This window comes from Eubalaena glacialis, chromosome 8, assembly GCF_028564815.1.
Source record: "Eubalaena glacialis isolate mEubGla1 chromosome 8, mEubGla1.1.hap2.+ XY, whole genome shotgun sequence".
In the NCBI taxonomy this organism is placed as follows: Eukaryota; Metazoa; Chordata; class Mammalia; order Artiodactyla; family Balaenidae; genus Eubalaena; species Eubalaena glacialis.
Genome location: NC_083723.1, coordinates 114,840,752 through 114,862,524, shown reverse-complemented (window position 1 = coordinate 114,862,524; position 21,773 = coordinate 114,840,752). Strand labels below are relative to the sequence as shown.

The following is a 21,773-nucleotide window of genomic DNA, read 5'->3' as shown; positions in this document are numbered from 1 at the left end:
TGGTTGGTTGTGGGGGCTGCTAGCGTATGTTCGAAGGTCAGGGCGGGGGCTTTGATGGCTTTCTCGCATGCTTCTCTCTCCAGCCCCTGTATCCACACCCACGTGTTCTATGGGACAAAGAACAAGGTTGCTGGGCACAAGCAAGGCACTGATGGGGCACTTGCTCCACTGGGTCCTGATTCCTCTCAGTGCTCTTGTCCGGGTGTCTTTCTTGCTCCTTGTTACATCTGACTCTGAGTTTGTGAAGCCCCCAGCTCCTTCCTACTTCTGGGGTGGCTCTCTTCTGCATATTCTGCATGTATTTTTCTCTCTTTGTTGGTTTGGTTCTTACTGCTTCATATTTTTAGGAGTTCTTTAGTAATTCTGGTCTTTTGATGGTACTTCTGTTTTCCAGTGCTTTTGGATTTCTTCTTCTCTGTGGTCTGTCATTTCAAGGGAAGCAGGGAGAAAGGGGATGTGGATGTGGGTACTTTGCCAATTTGATTTGGTTTCTGTGACTAACCTTCTAGAAAACCTAGACTTGGGAATGCAACAGTGAGGTGGGGAACATTGGAAGAAGGGAGGGAAACAGAGAGGGGACAGAAGGACCAGGAAAGATGTAGCAGAGAAGGGGCTTTACACCCCCAGCGCTGAGCTAGGACTCTGCTCTTGCCATCTTCATGGCTGCAGTGGCCTGCGTGGCATCCTCCTCCTCAGGGCACCTTCCGGCTTGTGAGCAGCATGGGTTCCATGCTCAGGTTGGATTAAGAGCTAGAAGCCTCAGGCCTCACAGTGCCTTCCCCTGGCCCCTATGTCCTTCCCAAGGAAGTGTCAGCCTGGAGAGGGGTGGGTGGTGCTCCTACCCTGACAGGTGCCTTCTTAAGGGGAGAGCCTTTCTTCAGGCTGTCCAGGACTCACCTGTGCTGGGCTGTATAGATGAGCGGCTGAACACTCATTCCTCATCATTTCCCTTAGTGCCCCTTAGGAAGAAACAGGAAATCTTATTTGGTCGTGACCTCTGGACCACAGCTGTGGCCTTATCTATTCAGGTCGAGCCCCTGGTTATCACTTTATTGTCCACACCCCTGGTCAGGAGTCTTAAGAAGGCTCCGTTTGGCCTGGTGTGAGCCATCCCTGCCCTAACTCTGGACAGGTCAGGACATCCTGACTCCCCAGTGGGGCTGTTTCCAGCCTGGTTGAACTTGGCAGAGATTTCCTTGGTTGGGGTCCCTCCTCCTGTTCTCTAAGCCCTGTCGGCCTGGCCCCAGGCCTGGTCTTCGACAAGCCCAGGCTGTCTCCCCACTTCTTCCCTGGTCCCTGCCACCCCACTGCTCCCTTGCAGAGTCTCTGGGAAAGAAGTGGCATTAAGACTTGCCTGAAAGACTGCGTACGATGTTAGAAAATTTTAATTTTTTTCAGGTGTCAAGTTAGCCATGCTTCATTGTTATTATTTTGAAAGATGAATTAAAAATGTACAGAAGACAGTCAGTAAGAAATGTCTTCGTCACAACGCTTTTCCCCAGCACCCAGATTCCCTTCAGAAAGTCATTATTACTAGTTCCCTGAATATTTTTCCATCAAGATTTTATACAAGCACAAGTGTGTATGTTTAGTCTTTCTTTTTACACAGGTGCACTCTATGAACGCTGTTTTGTATCTTTTTTCACTTAACTAGATGTTTAATTTTTTGGACTATATATTTTTGTGGTTCAAAATTCAAAACAAATCTCTCCTCATAACTTTGTGCTGCGCCACCCAGTCCTCCCGCAGCAAGGAATAATGTGTGCGTGTATGTGTATTCAGTCCGAGTATCGCTAATCTTATTTTTTCTATTCTTTTACCCAAATAGAGGCATTCCACACCTGTGTATCTTTCTACCTAATAGTGTAAATCCTGCAGGTGTCAGTGTGAAGATTCCCATTGCTCTTCTTTCCTGTCTCTCTTTCCTCTCACAACATTCCTCCATCAGGATGTACCAGAACCTCACAGTCTATTGAAAGGTAGAGGGAGGGTGTGGGCAGCGTTCCAGGTGAGCGGCCGGCATGAGCCAAGGCAAGGCGGGCAGGAGGTGCTAGGAGGTACAGGCCCCGGGAGCACACGGAAGGCATGGGGGAGTAGTTGGATGGAAACCGTAGACCCGGGCTGTGTGTATAATGCCTTTGGGGGGTGGGGTGTGTTGAGGAGGGGTGAGTAAGTTAGCAGCCAGAAAGATCAAGGTGGGCTGAAACCACACTGCTGACCCACCTGCTGTAGGACCTGCTGGGGTTGGGATGGTTCTGGTAGAGATGAACCTGCTCCCGTTGCTGGTGTGACCACGCCCCATCCAAGTGTCACGTGTATAGCAGTAATGCACGGACAGACTGCCCCTGCAGACATGGAGCCTTCGACCATCTCATGATCAGCTTCTTTACTCTCATGAGGTGAAATTCATACATAATGTAACCCACCAACACACAGTTTTTAAAAAAATCAGTTTAGTGTGTTTAATGTCCTATTAACAAGGGAGACATAAAAGGAAAGTGTATATCCTAAAATGCATAATATTTGGTATCTAAATGCTCAGGTATGACTGCATTAAAAAAGGCTCCCTCATAGATTTCCAAAATGTTCCCAGGTCAGCATGCAGCACCACACCCCTTGAGAACCGTGGGACTGGGCCAGGCTGTGTATTGCCAGTGTGCTCACTTCTTTATATTTTTATTTCAGATAGGTGCAGTAGAGTTCATTTCCATTTGCCATATCGATGGCAAGTCTTAGATGGAGGCAGGTGGAAGGATTTGCGCAAAATGGAGCTTGTTGAAGAGGCATATAGCAATCCTGCAAGAGACGGGTATGAAATATGTCACTTGTGTCTGCTTTGTGCCTGGGCTTTTGTGTGTGGTACGGGAAGTTTAGACACGTTAGGGTTTAGTTTTGATGGGCTTCATACACAGACGCACACACACAGAGTAAGGAAGCGGGAAGCTCCGTGCGCGAAATTGGAAGTTGATGGTCATGCTGGTGGTTGGTGCCCTTGTTGCCCCATCTTCCTCTTTTTTCAGGGAGGAGCTATGGGGAGAGAAGGGGTGGGTACCAAGTAAGTTCTGAATTATTTGATGCTGGGATTGATCATATAAATATATCCTCATTGATTAGTCCAGAAAAGTAAGAGGCAATCATTTGTGAAATTTTTAGCCTTTGCCTGTAAAGTCATACAGCTGAACTACTGTTTATTGTTCAGCCTTTTTTATTTTTCTAAGTATGTCCTAGTATTTTCACTTAGTCAGTTGAGAGTAAATGGGGAAGTCCTGGGTAGCCTTATTTTCAAATGCCTATCATATCTTGGATTAAACTTGCTAAAATGTGTTGCCAAGAAGAGAATTTGAGCCCGTTTTTTGAGTGGATAAAATAAATTTGTGCTTAGGGTGCAATTATGTGCAAATTGCTACTGGTAAAGCATGTGAAACAAATTATCCCCCTTCAGAAGATTAAGTGGCTCACATAACCAGCTCTTATCTGCGTCCCCTCTTCTCTTTCTCTTCCTTTTTTTTTGGAGGCTTTTTAAGTTAAAATTTATACTCGTTGACATGCACAGATATTAAGTATATAGTTCAGTGAGTTTTGAGGAAGGTACGTACGCTTGTGTAGCCAACGCTCTGATCCAGCTGTAGATCATTTTCATCACCCAGAAGGTCCCCTCCTGCCCCCTTCCAGTCAGTGCCCACCCTGTAAACCACCGCTGTTCCAACGTCTGTCAGCACAGATAGTCTCTCCTGTCCTTGAACCTCATCTGAATGGAGCTACTCTGGACTGTTGCCTGGAGGCTTCTCTCAGGGCTCTGTTCTTGATGCTTCTCCCGGTCCATGTGTGCTCAGGCTTCTTTGGGGTAGGTGTTCGGGGGTGCGCCTGCTGGGAGGTAGGCTGGTCCCTCCTCAGTTCTGCCAGGGGATGCCAGATTCTTTTCCACAGTGATTGTACTGCTTCCCACCCCCATTTAGCGGTCTGTGGTGACATGTCTCCCTCACATTTGGTGTAGTCTGACGTCTGCGCTTTTCTAGTCTTCGGTGTAAAATAAGGTCTCCATTTTCATATCCCTGAGTCCTGGTGAGAGCAAGTGTCTCTTCACATGTTCAATGGCCATTTATGCTTCTTCTGCTGTGAAATGTCTGTGCTTGTAGTTTGCCCGTTTTGTTGAGGGGAAAGGTTGTGTTCTTCATTAGTTCTCAAACTTCAAGAGTTTTGGAACTCTTCAAGTTTCTGGGTATTAAATGTGTGTTGAAAATAAATGAACTCCAGTCAGCTTATGATATCTGTTAATGAAGAGAAGTATTTATCCATCCTTTCCTTTATAGTTTTATACTTTTTTCTTTTCTTTTCTTATTTTTTTGGAGGTTTTATACCTTTTGTGTCGTAAGAAATCCTTCCTTATCCTGAGACCATAAAATATTTGTCCTGAATTTTCTTTAAAAATTTTTAACATTTTAAGAACTGTATTAACCTCTCCTTGCGTGTGGTGAAGTGTAGGTCCAGTTTCATTCTTATGCAGATGAACTGTCAGTTTTTCCAAAGACCACTTTTTAAAAATATATTTAATTAAAACATTTAGAGTTTGGGATTGACATGTATACACTGTTATATTTAAGATAGTTAACCAACAAGGACCTATTGTATAGCACAGGGAACTCTGCTTAATATTCTGTAATAACCTAAAGGGGAAAAGAATTTGAAAAAGAATAGATACATGTATATGTATAATTGAATCACTTTGCTGTACACCTGAAACTAAGACAACATTGTTAATCAACTATACTCCAATATAAAATAAAAAATTAAAAAAAAAGAAGTAAGACATTAAAAAAATAAAAATAAAATGTTAGGATAAAAAAAATAAAAAAGAAGTATTCAAAAAGTAAATCGAAATGAGACAAATGAACCAAAATATATATGGGATAAAGGATAAACCGCATAGAGAAGAAATATTCCAAGTGATTTGTTTAATACGTTGTAATTCGACTCTACATCTTTAGGAAGATATGTTCTTACGGACGAAAGAACAGCAAAAAAAAAGTCTTAAACTCTGCTCAGCAAAAAAATAAAATTTAAAAATTGTGATAAAATAGACATAACTTAAAATTTACCATTTTAACCATTTTTAAGTGTAAGGTTCAGTGGCATTAAATACATTCACATTGTTGTGCAGCCATCTCTACCGTTCATTTCCAGAAGTCAGTCAATTTTTAAACCCACCAAAACTGAGCCAGATTTGGCAAAATGTGAATACATTTTATAGCTTAATTTCAGATTTAGATGCTAAGTACTACTTTTGTAAGTAGGCCATCTTTTTTGCACCTGTTTTCAATGCTGTCTGTGTCAGGTGTTGAGTTAGCAAATACACACCCGTCTGTTTCTGGCCTCTTCTGTTTCATTGGTCTGTGTGTCTCTGTGTCAACATCACACTGTCTCATGTAGAAGAGCTTTACAGTACGTTTAGGCATGTGGTAAGGCAAATCCCCACCTTATTTTTCCTCAAATTGTCTTGCCTCTTGGTCTTTTGCTCCTCTTCAGAAATTTTTAAATCTGCCTGTTGGTTTTCACAAAAAACTCTGTTGTGATTTTTTTTAACTTGAAATTGCATTGTCTATTATCAGTTTGGGGAGAACTGACATCATAATGATGCCAAGACTTTTTATTCATATACGTGATAGCATCTCATTTAAATGTTCTTTAATATTTTTCAGTAGTTCTCTAATTTTCTCCATTAAGGTCTTGTATATCTTTTGTTAGATTTTTTTTTTCTTTAGGGATTTATTAGCTTCTTCATTTCCTTTTTCAAAAAAAATTTCTCCAGTTTTTTTGAGAGATAATTGACATACAACACTGTAGAAGTTTAAGGTGTAGAGCACGATGACTTGACACAAGTATATATTGCCAAGTGATTATTGCAATAGGTTTAGTTAACATCCATCACCTCATATAGTTACCCCTACCCATTTATTTTCTTGTGATGAGAATTTTTAATATTTATTCTCTTAGCAACTTTCAAATTACCATATAGCATCATTAACTATAGTTAATCATGTTGTACATTACATCCCTAGTTACATGTTTTTGTTGTTGTATTTTCTCCCTGCTGATGTGTAGAAATGCAGTTGACTTTTCTATCTTATATCCTGCAACTTTACTAAAATATCTTAACTCAGAATCTACTGATAATTTATTTGAATTATCTGTATAGTTATCTGTATGTTCTAGATATCTGTATAGAAATTAATATCTGTGAATAGCAGTTTGTTTTTCCTTTTCAATTCTTACACATTTTATTTCTTTTTATTGTTTTATTATAGTGGCTAAGATCTGTACCGTGCTGAATAGAAGTGGTGATAGCTGGAAGATTCTTCTTCTTTTTTTCCTGATTTTAAAAGGAGTAATTTTAAAATGTTTTTCCTTAAGCATGTGTGAATGTTTGGAACCTTTGGCATTGCTAATCAATTCTAGTTTTATTCCTAGTATGCCAGGAGTTGGTTTTTTTTTAAATTGTGTATGGAAATTGAATTTTATTGAGTGCTATTTCTGTGTTAATTAAGAGCCAATGCTTTGTTCTCCTTTACTTGTTGACGCAGTGTTTTACATTAATTTTCTAATGTTAAGTCCATTGCATTCCCAGACCTAAGTCATACGTAGCCCGTGTACACATGCACATATGCACACGATGGTGAACTTTGTATTGCCAGTATTTGGTCTAAGATTTTTGCATTTACGTTTGAATAAGATTGGTCTATAATTGTTTCATATTGTCTTTGCCTGTTTTTTTTAATTGAAGTATAGTTGATGTTTATTATTATACAATATGAGATTGGGATGGATTCTTTTCCTATCCTGAAAAAATCCTGTGAAATTAGAATTATTTTTTTCCTGAATGATCATGTGTCTAAAAATTTCTGGGCCTGATGTTTAATTCCTGAGAAGATTTTAAACTACTGACCCAATTTCTTATAATTGTTTTAGGATCAGTCAGGTTTTCTGTTTTTCCTTGAGTCAACTTGGTAAGTTGATATTTTTTCTAGGAGTTTGTTGTTTTTATTTATTTTCAAACTTACTGTCATAAAGTTACTTGTAATATCCCTTTTAGTGTCTATACCATCTTTAATTTTGTCCCCTTTTACAGTTCTAATCTTTTTTCTCTCCCTCCCTTTTTTCTTGATCAATCTTGGAGAGATTTATTGATTTTACTAATATTTTTCTTTTCTGGAGGAACAAACTTTTTTCCTTTTTTGATCTCATAGATTAGATGACCCATGATTTATTGCTAAGTGTATTTTAAAATTAGTTTTTAAATTTAAATTCAAATGGATTGCATTGTGGTCAGGCTATATAATAGATTCTTCGAATTTTGTTGAGGCTTGCTTTATGGGTGTAGTACATGGTTAGTTTTGGTAAAATTCTGTGTATGCAAAGTCTTTTGGATGTGGTGTTAGATGAAGTGTGTTAATTGTGTGGTTCTAATCTTCTTTATCCTTATTGATTTCTTTGTCTCCTTCTTGTATCAGTTACTCAGAAAGGTATGTTAACATTCACTATGAATTTGTCGGTTCTCCTTGTAATTCCATCAATTTTTATTTTATATATTTAAAAACTATTATGAAGTATATAGAAGTTTAAAATTTTTATCTTCCTGTTAAATTGAGCCTGTTAGTAATAGAAAGTGGATGCTTTTTATTTCTAGTAATGCTTTTATGCCTTAAGTCTGTTTCATTTGATATTAATATAACTATGCCAGCTTTTTTTTAGCTACTGTTCACTATTTTACTTTCAAGCTCTTTTGTTTACATTTTAGTTATATTTCCTGTAAACATCGTAGAACTTGTTATTTTTTCAGTATGCCAATCTTTCTCTTTTAATCAAAAGTTATTTATTGTGGTTTATCCATTTGTTGTGATTACCTATACATTTGAATTTATTCTACTGTCTGTTTTGGTTTTTGCTATTTGACCTGCTTTTTCTATTTTTCTTTTCTCTTTTTGATCTTCTCTTAGATGTTTCCACATTTGATTTTTTTTCCCCCCTCATCTACTAATTTGGAAGTTACATAGTGAATTTCTGTTCTTTTAGTGGTTACCCTGGAAAACAGACCCTGTAACTTAATATACCTTAGTTTAACAACTTAAGCTAATCAATACCTTTTATCATTCTCCTGAACAATAGAAGAATCTTGAACACTTGAATTCTGACTAGTTCCATTCAAACTTACATACTACTTGTGTGAATTTGGGGAAAATACTTAGCTGTCCTGTGCCTCAGTTTCTGCATATGTCAAGTAGATAAAAATAATAGTTCCTATATCAAAGTGTTATTTTGAGAATTAAAAGAATTAATGTGTGTAAAACACTCAGAACAATGCCAGGCATGTAAGATGTGCTATGTAAATATTGCTTCTATTATTTTCTTAATCCCAGAAGTTAGAAATTAGCATTGTTTTATACAGTCAATATTTGTTTAAATTTAAACGTTTACCATTTTGGTTTTTTTAATGTTTTTTTTTTAATCAATATTTATTTCATATTGAAGTATAGTTTTTTTTTTTTCTTTTTTTGGCCTCGCCACACAGCTTGCGGGATCTCAGTTCCCTGACCAGGGATTAAATGTGGGCCACAGCAGTGAAAGCCCAGAATCCTAACCACTAGGCCACCAGGGAACTCCCCGAAGTGTAGTTGATTTACAATGTTGTGCTAATGTCTGCTGTACAGCATAGTGATTCAGTTATACATGTATATACATGTTTTTAAATATTCTTTTCCATTATGGTTTAGCATAGGATATTGAATATAGTTTTCTGTGCTATACAGTAGGACTTTGTTGTTTATCCATTCTATATATAAAAGCTTACATCTGCCAAACCCAACCTCCCACTCCATCCCTCCCCCAGCCCCCTCCCCCTTGGCAACCACCAGTCTGTCTCTATGTCCGTGTTTCTGTTTCATAGATAGGTTCATTTGTGTCATGTTTTAGATTCCATATATAGGTGATATTATATGGTATTTGTCTTTCTCTTTCCGACTTACTTCACTTAGTATGATAATTCTAGTTGCATCCACGTTGCTGCAAATGACATTATTTTGTTCTTTTTTATGGCTGAGTAATATTCCATTGTATATATGTACCACATCTTTTTTATCCATCTGCGGATGAATTAGATTTACCATTTTGTTTTTGCACACAATTCCTTTGTTCATATGTTTCCGTGAGGATCATTTTCCTTTGAGTTCATCTTCTAGAAGTTAGTTTAGTGAGAGTCTAGGGGCAGATGTATTTTTTGTTTGTCTGAAAGTGTTTTTATTTCATCTTCATTCTTGAAAGATAGTTTTATTGGGTATTTTCTCTCAGTTCTTCAAAGATTATTCCATTGTTTTCTGCTTCCATTGCTTCTATTTAGAAGTTAGCTGTCAGTATAAATGTGTTAGTTTTTTGGGGCTACCATAACAGATTGCCACAAACTTGGTGACTTAAGACAACAAGAATTTATTGTCATAGTTCTGGAGGCTGGAAGTCCAAAGTCAAGGTGTCAGCAGGGCCATGCTCTGTCTGAAGACTCCAGGGGAAGATCCTTCCTTGCTTCTTCCCTAGCTCCTGGTGGTTGTTAGCAGTCCTTGGTGTTCCTTGGCATTCCTTGGTTTATAGCTGCATTACTGTAATCTCTACCTTTGTTGTCTCATGGCTTTCTCCCATGTGTCTCTGTCTGTGCCCAAATTTCCTTCTTCTTATAAGGACACCAGTCATTGAATTAGGGCTCAAGCTAATTGAGTATGACCTCATCATAACTTGATTACATCTGTGAAGACCGTATTTCCAAATTTACAGATACCAAGAGTTAGGACTCGAATATATCTTTGTAAGGACACAGTTCAACCCATCATGGTAGGTAATCTCTTTTTTCTCTCTGACTACTTTAAATATCTCGTCATTCTTTGGTGCTACAGTTTCACTAAGATCTGTCTATGTGTGGATTTATTTTTATTTAATCTACTGATAATTTGTTGTGCTTTCTGAGTGGGAGGCTTTATGTTTAATCAATTCTGGAAGCTCCTCAGGCATGATCTCTTCAAGTATTGCTTCTCTGAACTTCTGATTAGACATTTGTTAAGATCTTCTTACTTTATCTTTTATATCTTTTAACTTCTCTCATTCTCTCTGCTGTATGCAGGAGAATTGCTTCACTTGTTCACCCAGTTCACTAGTTCAGCCTTGTCTGAGTTGCAGTGTGTCCTATCTATTGTGGTTTAAAATTTTTAATTATTATATTATTTAATTCTAAAGGTTCTGTTTTTTCCTTCAAATTTATCTGGTTAATTCTTTTTTTTTTATATAAATTTATTTATTTATTTGTTTGTTTTTATTTTTGGCTGTGTTGGGTCATCCTTGCTGTGTGTAAGCTTTCTCTAGTTGCGGCAAGCGGGGGCTACTCTTTGTTGCGGTGCACAGGCTTCTCATTGTTGTGGCTTCTCTTGTTGCGGAGCATGGACTCTAGGCGCACGGGCTTCAGTAGTTGTGGCACATGGCTCAGTAGTTGTGGCTTGTGGGCTTTTGAGCGCAGGCTCAGTAGTTGTGGCACACAGGCTTAGTTGCTCCATGGCATGTGGGATCTCCCGGGGCCAGGGCTCAAACCCGTGTCCCTTGCATTGGCAGACAGATTCCCAACCACTGTGCCACCAGGGAAGCCCTACCTGGTTAATTCTTATAGTTTATTTTATTTTATTTATTTTTATAACATCTTTATTGGATAATTGTTTTACAATGGTGTGTTAGTTTCTGCTTTATAACAAAGTGAATCAGCTATACATATACATATATCCCCATATCTCCTCCCTCTTGTGTTTCCCTCCCACCCTCTCTATCCCACCCCTCTAGGTGGTCACACAGCACCGAGCTGATCTCCCTGTGCTATGCGGCTGCTTCCCACTATCTATCTATTTTACATTTGGTAGTGTATATAAGTCCATGCCACTCTCTTAATTCGTCCCAGCTTACCCTTCCCCCTCCCCATGTCCTCAAGTCCATTCTCTACGTCTGCGTCTTTATTCCTGTCCTGCCCCTAGGTTCTTTAGAACCATTTAAAAAAAATTTTTTTTTTAGATTCCATATACATGTGTTAGCATACGGTATTTGTTTTTCTCTTTCTGACTTACTTCACTCTGTATGACAGACTCTAGGTCCATCCACCTCACTACAAATAACTCAATTTCGTTTCTTTTTATGGCTGAGTAATATTCCATTGTATATATGTACCACATCTTCTTTATCCATTCATCTGTCGATGGACACTTAGATTGCTTCCATGTCCTGGCTATCGTAAATAGAGCTGCAGTGAACATTGTGGGACATGACTCTGAATTATGGTTTTCTGAGGGTATATGCGCAGTAGTGGGATTGCTGGGTCATATAGTAGTTCTATTTTTAGTTTTTTAAGGAACCTCCATACTGTTCTCCATAGTGGCTGTATCAATTTACATTCCCACCAACAGTGCAAGAGGGTTCCCTTTTCTCTACACCCTTTCCAGCGCTTATTGTTTGTAGATATTTTGATGATGGCCATTCTGACTGGTGTGAGGTGATACCTCACTGTAGTTTTGATTTGCATTTCTCTAATGATTAATGATGTTGAGCATCCTTTCATGTATTTGTTGGCCATCTGTATGTCTTCTTTGGAGAAATGTCTGTTTAAGTCTTCTGCCCATTTTTGGATTGGGTTCTTTGTTTTTTTGATATTGAGCTGCTTGTAAATTTTGGAGATTAATCCTTTGTCAGTTGCATCATTTGCAAATATTTTCTCCCATTCTGAGGGTTGTCTTTTCGTCTTGTTTATGGTTTCCTTTGCTGCGCAAAAGCTTTTAAGTTTCATTAGGTCCCATTTGTTTATTTTTGTTTTTATTTCCATTTCTCTAGCAGGTGGGTCAAAAAGGATCTTGCTGTGATTTATGTCATAGAGTGTTCTGCCTATGTTTTCCTCTAAGAGTTTTATAGTGTCTGGCCTTACATTTAGGTCTTTAATCCATTTTGAGTTTATTTTTGTGTATGGTGTTAGGGAGTGTTCTAATTTCATTCTTTTACATGTAGCTGTCCAGTTTCTTATAGTTTCTTTATCCTTACTCATACTTTTGAAACTCAATTTAACTTTCAAAAACAATTCATACATATTGCATATTTATATCCAAGAACTCTAATGTTTGTTGTCTTTGGTGGACTGATTGTTTTTGCTGGTTTTGCTCATGGTGTCTTGTTTCTCATTTATTTGATTGTAAGCCCATGTTTGCTGAAACTTTACCTGTGGAAATTCTTTTGAGGCCTGAGTTGAAGGTGAATTCCTTCCAGAGGGGATTTGTGTTTGCTTCTCTGGGAACTGCCACGGTGGGACTTTCAAGTTAATTCTCACACAGGAAGTGTGAATTAACTTCTGTGAGGTTTGAGTTGTTTATGAGTTCTCAGTGGAAGTTTTCTTCCTTTCCATCCAAAGCCAAAACTGACGCAGGCAAATTTCCTTGCTGACTTTCCTTGCAAAGCAGATTCCTTTCCTGGCCTCCCTTCACTAAGGATATGTAGTCTTTTAGGATCATGGTTTTATGCAGAAGAATCTCTTCGGATATTTGACCCCTCACCAGATTCAGATCCTACATTTGTTTTCTGTTTCCTCATTGCTGCTAAAAATAGGGCTTTTTGTCGTTACTCACTGACACTGCCCTTGGACAGCCACTGGCTTTAGTCCTCATTCACCTATCTGGTTCCAGACCTTCCCTTTGCTCTTGGGGCACTTCAGCATTTGGAAAGGGAGTAGATCCTGGTGGCTCAGAGTACAGGCTGTTCTGCCAAACTGCTTGACTTAAACCCCAGCTCTGCCATCTGTTAGCTGTTTGACCTTGGACAGGTTTCTGAACCTTCCTGGGCTTCTGTTTTCATATCTGTGAAATGGGGATAAGTTGCAACTTCAGTGTTATGAAGACTTAATCCCTTAATATGTACAAAGCACTTCGTACAGGGGCTGGCCCACCCCACACGCATTCCATGTATGTTAACTATTTTTGGCTTCTGAGGATTTCTGTTTCTTGCCATCTCAGCAATGCATTTTAAAAAAGAATATTTTAACCAGCGTTTTCTGTGTAGTGAAAGGAATGTCATGATAACAGGTTTTCCATATTACTGTGATTTTATTATTTTCACACAGCAAAATGGATCTTAAAAAGCAAGTCCCGCATCCCACCCCAACACATTTTTGTAAATGTGCAGGTCACATGTATGTTCACATGTTCCAGCTGAGTATCTAGAAGACCATGGGGGAGCTGAGTATCTGAGTCCATGTGGCTGGTGGGTTTTCAGTTTACTTCTCATGTTCTTTTGTAGGGTCACGTGCACCGAGTCAGCCAATAGCTTTCTCGTTGGTTTTCTGAACTTTAACTCCATGACGTTCGGTGCCACCTGGGCTCGCCGCCTCTCCACGGCCTCCTCGGTCACCAAACCTCCACACTTTATCCTCACCACTGACTGGGTTTGGTACTGGAACGATGAATTTGGCTTTTGGCAGGAGTATGGAAGACAAGTAAGTGTCACGGAAAGAGGGTGAGTGTTCCTTCCTGAGGGTCCATGATGGGGGAGCCTTTCCAAACATGGGCACAAGGATTGCTCTGGGGAGTCCTTGACAGAGCCAAAGAGCCCCAGGTCCCCTTATGACGCACTTGCTTTGTGGGAATTATGGCAAAACGGGATAATTTAGAGTTCATTTGTATGAGGTTCCATCTTTGAACAATTAGCTATCTGTTCGTTCATTAGGACTGAATGACTTTAGTTGTAGTGAGATCACATTTCGTTAAATGGGGTAGAAAGATGCCTCTCTTACTGTTGAGCAGGTAACTCCAGAGCAAGTGCATGTGTGTGCTGGAGTGTTTGTGTAGCTGTGGAATAAAGTTGAAGGCTTTTCAAAGCTAGCTTTCTGCTTTATCTGTAGCAGCAACTTTACAGAAGGTGGGCAAGTATACGAAAATTGACTGATTTCAGCTATTGATTTGGTATCTGTGTCGAATAATTGCTGCTGTCAAGTATTCAAAGATGTTCGTGGATGAATCAGATTAAAGGGAACCCCCTGGTTACCTGTGGAGGTATAAGTATAGGGAGGTCACCATTTCTATAGTGACACCTTCTCCCAAATGAAAATTGGGATATGTGGTCTAATAGACATTTGTATTCTTCTGGGTTGTAAGATGCTATAGTAAAGCTTTAGTTTCTACTGCACTTGGGATATCTTTTTGTCTGGGACTTGGTAATGTGAGCTTCATGGGAGCTTTTGCCACTGGTGTGCCCCCCTGCTGAGGATGATGCCTGCACCTGGCAGATCCTCAGGAGATAGACTGGCCAGTTGAAGGACAGAGGTGTTGCTGCCCGTGCCCGCTGGCCAGTTGGACATGGTCACTCTTAGGAGATGGCTTGTGCCCTCGTTCTTCCCCTCCACTTCTTCCAGTGCCAGCCTTTCCGCTTCACTGCTCTGTCCATCCTCTTCCCCACCCGTCTCCCTCTCTGAGCATCCTGGGGTTCCTTCTGTCTTCCCTGGGTTTGTCCAGGAGGCTCTCCAGCATTGCTCTGGGTTTGGTCAGGAGGGGAGGGCAGAGGCCAAGCCTGGCATTGAGCGGGAGAGATGATGATGAATGGAGCTCACCCGGAGACATCATGGAGGAACACACAGCAGACAAGAAGCAACTGGCAAATGTGACAGCCGCTCACGTTTTGTTTGGTGATTCGTCCCCCTTCTGGGAGCTGAGTGGGATGACACGGGACCCTGGGTGACTTCAGAAACTGCGTTGTCCCAACTTTGGGGACAGGGGTCTTTCTCCTCCAAACAACCCAACTTAGGGTTTTCCCTTTTTCTTTTCTAGGCTGCTACTCCTTTATTGCGGTATAGCTGGAGTGCATAATTTAGAACGTTGAGGATTTAGAATAGCGAGAATCTCTGGGAATAACCTGTATGTGGGTTTTACCAACATACCACACGCTGGTGCATTCAGATGTGCACATGTGGACTCGGTGACTTTTGGCTGTATGGTCTCATTTTGTACCAATGGCTGGGCCCCTCATAGGGTGACCTGTCCATTCTAGCTCTTCCTTTTCCACACACTTCTGATGTCACCCCATAATTGGATTTCTTTCTTAGTTTTCTGCTAATTGCCAGTTCAAGACAGTTTTCTCTTGATTATCAGAAAAGCTGGGTTCTTTTCTGCCTGAGCTTAGGATATACACCCAAATTTCAGGTCCAGGTTGCCTCCACCCTGTATTAATTTCCTAGGTCATCATAGCAAAGTACCACAAACTGGGTGGCTTAGAACAGTAGGGGTTTGTTGTCTCACAGCTCTGGAGGCTGGAAACTGAAATCCAGGTGGCAGCAGGGCCATGTTTTCTCTGAAACCTGTAGGGAATTCTTGCTTGTCTTTTCCTCAGTTCTGGTGGTTTGCTGGTGATCTTTGGCGTACCTCAGTTGTATTTGCATCACTCTAATCTCTGCCTGCTCATCAGTAGCATTCTTCACGTGGCCATCCTCTTATAAGGACATTGGTCATGTTGGTTAAGGGCCCGCCTACTCCCGTATGATCTCATCTTAACTAATTACATCTACAATGACCCTATTTCCAAATAAGGTCACGTTCCGTGGTACTGGGGGTTAAGACTTCAACATGTCTTTTTGGGGGTTACAGTTTAATCCATAACCTAAACTTGTGTATAAATGTGTTACTCTTCTTGGCCCACTGAGTTTTCCCACGTTGAACCTGCCATCCCTCAGGTGGTGGGCTCCACGACGCATTACCCCAACCTGCATCCGGACTGGATTACTCTCAACAGGCTTCTTGTGTCGATTTACCTTTTGCCTTTTCCCCTCTCCTGTGATCTCCTTTGGTTTGATCTAAAAGCTCCACAATTGCCCTCACCCTTTTGTACCCAAACAACCCATCTATCTCTGCTTGAAAGGGAAGACTTCCATTTATTCCTCCACTTGCCGGAATCTGACTTCTGTTCATCTGGTCACCATTCATGGAATGCCTGCAGGAGGTGGGACCCAGCTCGGCACAGCCCTCACCAGCCGTAGCCAATGGCAAAGGGCCCAGGTGCCAAATCCCGTGGCATTGCCAGTCTCCACCCAGCTTGTTGCCCACTCCCTCCTTCCTTTCCTTTCTTTCTTTAATTAGATTAAATTAATTATTCAGTTACTTATTGTTTTCTAATATTACATGAGTTTCATGTGTGCAGCATTGTATCTTGACTTCTACATACACCGCAGCGTGATCACCACCAAAGGTTTATTTTCCATCTGTCACCGGTTGGCCTCCTTTACCCATTTCACCCTCTCCTCACCTCCCGTTTGTTTCCCCTTTGGTAACACCAGTCTGTCCTCTGTATCTATATGTGCTTGCTTTTGTTTTGTTTGATTTGTTTATTTAAAATTTTAAAAGTTCTTATTGATTTTATTGAAAAAATGTTTCGTATGTCACATTTGAGCCTCACTCCTTTTTTGCTCCTCCTCTGTCTCCTTCATGGGCTTCTTTTTTCTACTTTCCTTTGTGAATGTTGGCATTTCCCAGGGTCTAGCCTGAACCCCCGGTCTTCTGACATTGGTGGCCACCTTGAGTGATGTCTGCATCTCTGTCTCTAGACCAAATTCCTCTCCAAACTTCAGACTTGTATGCCCAGGTATCTGCCTCTATTTCTGCGGCACCTTTGCTTTTTGTTCCAGGCACTGTGCTAAGGGCTCTCTGTGCCTTATTTTAATCATTTTTCCAGTTCTTTGAGGATGGGATGGTCCTATTGTATAATGACATGAGTATGATTTAAATTCTGTTGTTATTCCTGTCATAGAGTTGAGATCATTGAGGTTCAGAGAGGTTCCAATAACGTGCTGAGGTTATAGAGGAAACAGATTCGAGAGCCAGAATTCAAACTCAGTCCATTCCAAAATCTTGGATATCATGTAGGTAATGGGAAAGAGGATGAGGGATCAAAATGGATAATTGAAAAAATAGAGCTCTCCAAGAGACCAGAAAAAGACAACAGCAAGGAGAACTGAACTCTGATTAAAGGGTGGTGGGAACAAGGGACGGAGGAGGTAGCGTCGCTCAGGCCCTCAGTGAAGCAACATTTGAGAATTCACCATTGACGTTTCACCTTCCTTTAAAGGGTTGTATCATCCGTCACGAGTAATTGAATGCCCTCTCTCTCATCGCTCCCGTGCATTGTCCGGGTTAGCGGGGTCCACATGTACGGGCTTCTGTTTCCCGAGCAGCTTTCAGGAGGCAGTTGCGTCCGCTCCTTTTCTGTGCCTCCCTCTCCTGCCACCGCCCCGTGCCTGGCTCCTCTCCTCCGCCTCCCCCAGGACACAAACAACCACCATGGGCACATCTGTGGGTGGTGCGGACGGCCCCCAGCGTCTGTCTTCTTCTTGCCTTCACCTCGTATCTGGCTTTGTCTTCACAGGGCATGGAGCACCCCGTGACCAGCGTCAGCAGCAGCGATTTGGAGAAGGCCTACCTGGCGTACTGTGCCGCAGGGTCTGACCCCCAGGCTGCCGCTCTGAGGTTCCAGGCAGGAAAGCACACATACGAATTAGACTTCAAAGGTACTTCCTGGAGTTCCCTGGTGGCCTAGTGGTTAGGATTCCAGGCTTTCACTGCTGTGGCCTGGGTTCAATCCCTGGTTGGGGAACTAAGATCCTGCAAGCCGCTTGATCTGGCCAAAAGAAAAAAGGTACGTCCTGACCCACTGCACTCACCCAGCAGGGCCTGGTCATCTGCTGGCTTTGCCTTTTCCATTTTAACCCTGGAGAAACTCCGCACACACATTGAGAGCCGGGAAAGAGAAGGATGGGGTGGTCCCTGCTCCTGAAACGCTGCCAGACTGGAAGGGGGGATAGACCTGTTAACAGATGAGGCCAGCCAGCGGGATGGATGGGGAGCTGCCTGGGGGGAGATGGGAGGGGACAGGAGCCCTCCTTGTGGAGGACAGGCAGCATCAGCCTGTGGGCCATGGGCGTTCCTGCGTCCAGGTTGCTGACACGTGTCATAGTGGTTCTGCTGTGCAGCTCTGCTTTCTGTAGACACCTTCAGCACAGACGGCCGGCCGGCTAAACAAGTGGTAGGCACACACTTCAACTAAAAATTGTTGGGAAGCAGATTTTCAGATGCTCTGCTCATGGTATCCTGAGTCTGGGCCTTGGCTTGTTCTGGTTGCCTTGACAGACAGGCAGATAGACAGAAACAGAACAAACACCCTTTGGTCAGGCCTTCCAGTGGCTTATTTGTGACTTTTTTTTTTTTTTTTAAGTTTCAGGTTTTTTGTGGCTTCTCTCAAGCCATTTTCAGAGAGATTTATCAGTCCATCCCTATTCAGTTCAGTTTTACCTTTAAATTCACATTTTAAACTCTGAATCCCTCTGAGTTTTCAGCATTTTTCAAGGAAATTAAGTGGGCCTTCCTTTAAGCATAGCTTATTATTTTCTTTATTTTTGTGGACCTTCTGTTTGGAGGGCAGCAAAGTGTTTTTGGTGAATTATCCTAAATCCACTCTATCTGCCTGCTTTTAGCCAGTTGGTTTTGCTTGTGGTTTGTAGCACTTGTGGTTTTACTTAAAGTAGAATTGCTGCCCTCTCGATGTGCCTGTACAGAGAGCCTAAAAGTTTCTTCTACTCTACAGCGAGAACTGCTTACAGTCTTCAGTGTTAGCTGGAGAACACAAGTCATATGTGAGGTGGTTTGCAATCCACAGTCTGATAAACACAAGTGCGTTAAAGGGGATGGTGAGAAATACATGAAATAATAAGTCAGGACAGGCCTGAAGAACAAGTCTATACACCTAGCACCCATCTGACTCCTGCTGACCATAGTTTGAAATATTTCTTTAAAGTATCTGGACAGTATCAAAACAGATCAACCAGAAATGTCAGATGCAGCCTTTATCATTCTCAACATAGGCAGCACCCCCAGGGGACAGAACAGTCAAGATGAGGGTGGGGAAGAGCACACACATTGAGGTCACTGCAGACTGCAAGAAAAAAGCATGTTTACTGCAGACCGGCTCAAGCTCTCTTGGGTGGGCACAATTCTTTTGTTTGTTTGTTGGTACATAACAGTAGCCACAGAAGTACTTTGAGGTGAGTTAACTTCTCCCTTCATAACCTGACTACTAGGTAGAGTGAAAGCAAGTCTCAGATCGCAACCTGCCACTCACATTTATTAACTAAATATTTATGAGGAAGCAGGGACATTTAAGAAACACGCACAACTGACTTGTTCTGTAGGATCAGGAAAGACTTGGTTCTGCCTTTTAGACTCCTGTCGTGAAACAGTCACTCAAGGCAAATGCCAAGACTCCAGAGGCAGAATTCTGATGTCTGTTAGCTGGTATCAGTTGGGCAGAATCCCCAAGATCGGGGCTTGTTTAGGGACTTCGCCTAGTGTATCCTCTTTAAGGGCAAATTAGGGAGAAGGCCTCATGTTTACCCTGTCCAGGGGACGGTGGGGAATGGGTCTCGCATATATTTATCCAGTTCACTTATCTTGAATACCTTTTAATTTCACCAGTAAAAGCTCATTTGAGGTTCATTGCAGTGTTCGTCAACAGACCAATAAAAAGCCGGTTTAAGCTAATTAGCAGAGTATTGGTGGGAGGTTGAGTGACGGGTAACTGAAGGAGTAGTGGTAGCCATCTCTGGATTATGGGCTCCCGATTAGAATGTGGGGACCCCCCAGGAGTGCCCATTCGTGATGACCACGTGGGCTGTGGCGTGAGGGACACATGCCTAGGTGATCACCGGGTGTATGCTGAAATGCAGTAGGGTGAGTTAGTTTTTCAAGTGAAAGAAAATTGTTTGTACTCTACTGCAGAAAATAAGACTTGACAGAGTTCTCCTGGTGGGTCGGGACATGTAGTCTAACTTAGAGGTATTGTGATTTTTCAACATGAAAGATAGTTCCCCCGTGCCCCCACTGCTGCCCTCAGGAGGAATCTGAGAATCTTGGGCGTGGGGCAAGGATTTCATTTATTAAAGACAGTCCAGGTTTAAAAAAGTTGAGAAGTATTTCTGTAGGGTAAGTTTAGTCAAAGTAAGAAAAAAAACTCATAAGAGTAAAATTATTATATTAACTCTAAATCCCACTGGCTCGAGATGTGGTAAATCGGTCTCAGGCTGGGCTGAAGCTTTTTTATATCCAAGCTGGGAAAAATTGCTGAGCAAAATTAATAGTTTAAACAAGATTGGAAGGAACAATTTAAAAGCACTCATGTATAATTGATATGTCAATTACTAATCATTCATCTATTCATTAAACCCAGTCTCCTACAGATACCTATTTTCTTTTTGAATATTTGAAATGTGTAAAATTGCCTTATTTTTTTAACAGACTGATTGTGAGCTTTACATTTGGATTAGCTTTCCAACCCATTTAATTTGTGTTTATAAAACATTGCTATCCCATATGTGTATATGTGTTTGTTTGTTTGTTTTTTACTCCCAGCCTTCGTTCAGAAAAACCTGGCCTATGGCACAGTTAGAAAGGTTTGCCGGAGACCCAAATACGTATCTCCCCAGGATGTGAAGATGAAGCAGAGCTGGTAGGTGGCATTTGGGGAACTTGTGTATCAGTTGTTGTGTGCTCTGCTGCAGGTACAGAGCCTGCTCAGACTAGCTACAGCATTTAGAGGGTTAGCTGGCTTGCAGACTTATGCCCTGGCACTCTCTGTCTCTGTTTCCTGTGTCTGGCCCTCCTCTGAGCGTATTTGTACTTTCCTTCACTTAATACCAAAGTGCTGCTGTTCATTTGAGTGATCTATAAGAAGGTTGAGGCTTCATGAAACAGAAAAATCAGTGTATATTTACCACATTCAAATGAAAACATAGTAGCATGTATTATAAAGCTATAAAATACAACATAAATTTATAAAAAGTAAATGTTTGGTGTATAATCATTTTAATGATGATGCAGATGCAGTTAACAAAGCATTAAATGATAAGCCAAACACAACATAAAATAAAGGAAAAAGACACCAGAAAAATCACTTAATTAGATGTTTTATCTTTAAGTTTGCCACTGATGTTGCTGAGACATCAGGTATTCTTGTGCAGATTTTTCCAGAAGCCAAAAAGTTCTTTCTTAGTTGAGACTAACTTAGGGAATGGTGAGGAAATAGTAATAATCTAACTCCTAATATTTTCTGTTTCCATCTTCAAGTGATTATATCTTTTGTTTTATAACTTGCAGGAAATCTTTTTGAACAGCTCTTTGGGTTTTTCTGTTCATTTGTGTGTATGTTTGTTAGTCAGGTTTTTTCCACTGGTAGCAAACTATGGTTTTTGTTTCTAACAAAGGATTTTAAGTTCCTCTTTTTCCTCCAGTTGTGTCATGTATGAATGGCAATTCCAGTGTAGAGTCACCTGTAGCAGTTTGACTACTGACATGCATATTCCACTAGTTGGAAAGGCTTTGAAACAGAGAAAGAATTATCCTTGTGGGTAGAGGCTTTGTGATATGTAACTATAAGGCTGCTTGTGATCTGCAAGCCAGTCTAGACTGGAAGCCAGCTCATCAGCTTGTCTTTTCAAGTGAATAATTGAGTCACAGGCCTGAATTTTTGTAAATGTTGAAATACACCAAAAATTACACCAATAAAACCCCATTATTTTAGTACTTGGATATCATGGAATACCAAAAACAGGTGCTGCAGGCACTAAGGGGCCAACTTCATCCCCAGGGTGGGATCCCTTATGTCACGGGCTGCCAGAAGCCACGAGGGTAGTGCCTGGC

The 21,773-nt window shown here is 41.1% G+C and overlaps 1 protein-coding gene across 1 annotated transcript in view; it reads left to right on the top strand.

The window, feature by feature from the left end:
* The window catches only part of PARP12 (poly(ADP-ribose) polymerase family member 12), a 44,957-nt gene that overhangs the window by 12,501 nt on the left and 10,683 nt on the right, over positions 1 to 21,773 (top strand). Inside the window, exons 5-8 of the mRNA XM_061198808.1 lie at positions 2,686 to 2,809; positions 13,345 to 13,540; positions 17,452 to 17,593; positions 20,487 to 20,583. Coding sequence (XP_061054791.1) covers positions 2,686 to 2,809; positions 13,345 to 13,540; positions 17,452 to 17,593; positions 20,487 to 20,583 — 559 coding nt within the window. The remainder of the gene's footprint in view (positions 1 to 2,685; positions 2,810 to 13,344; positions 13,541 to 17,451; positions 17,594 to 20,486; positions 20,584 to 21,773) is intronic.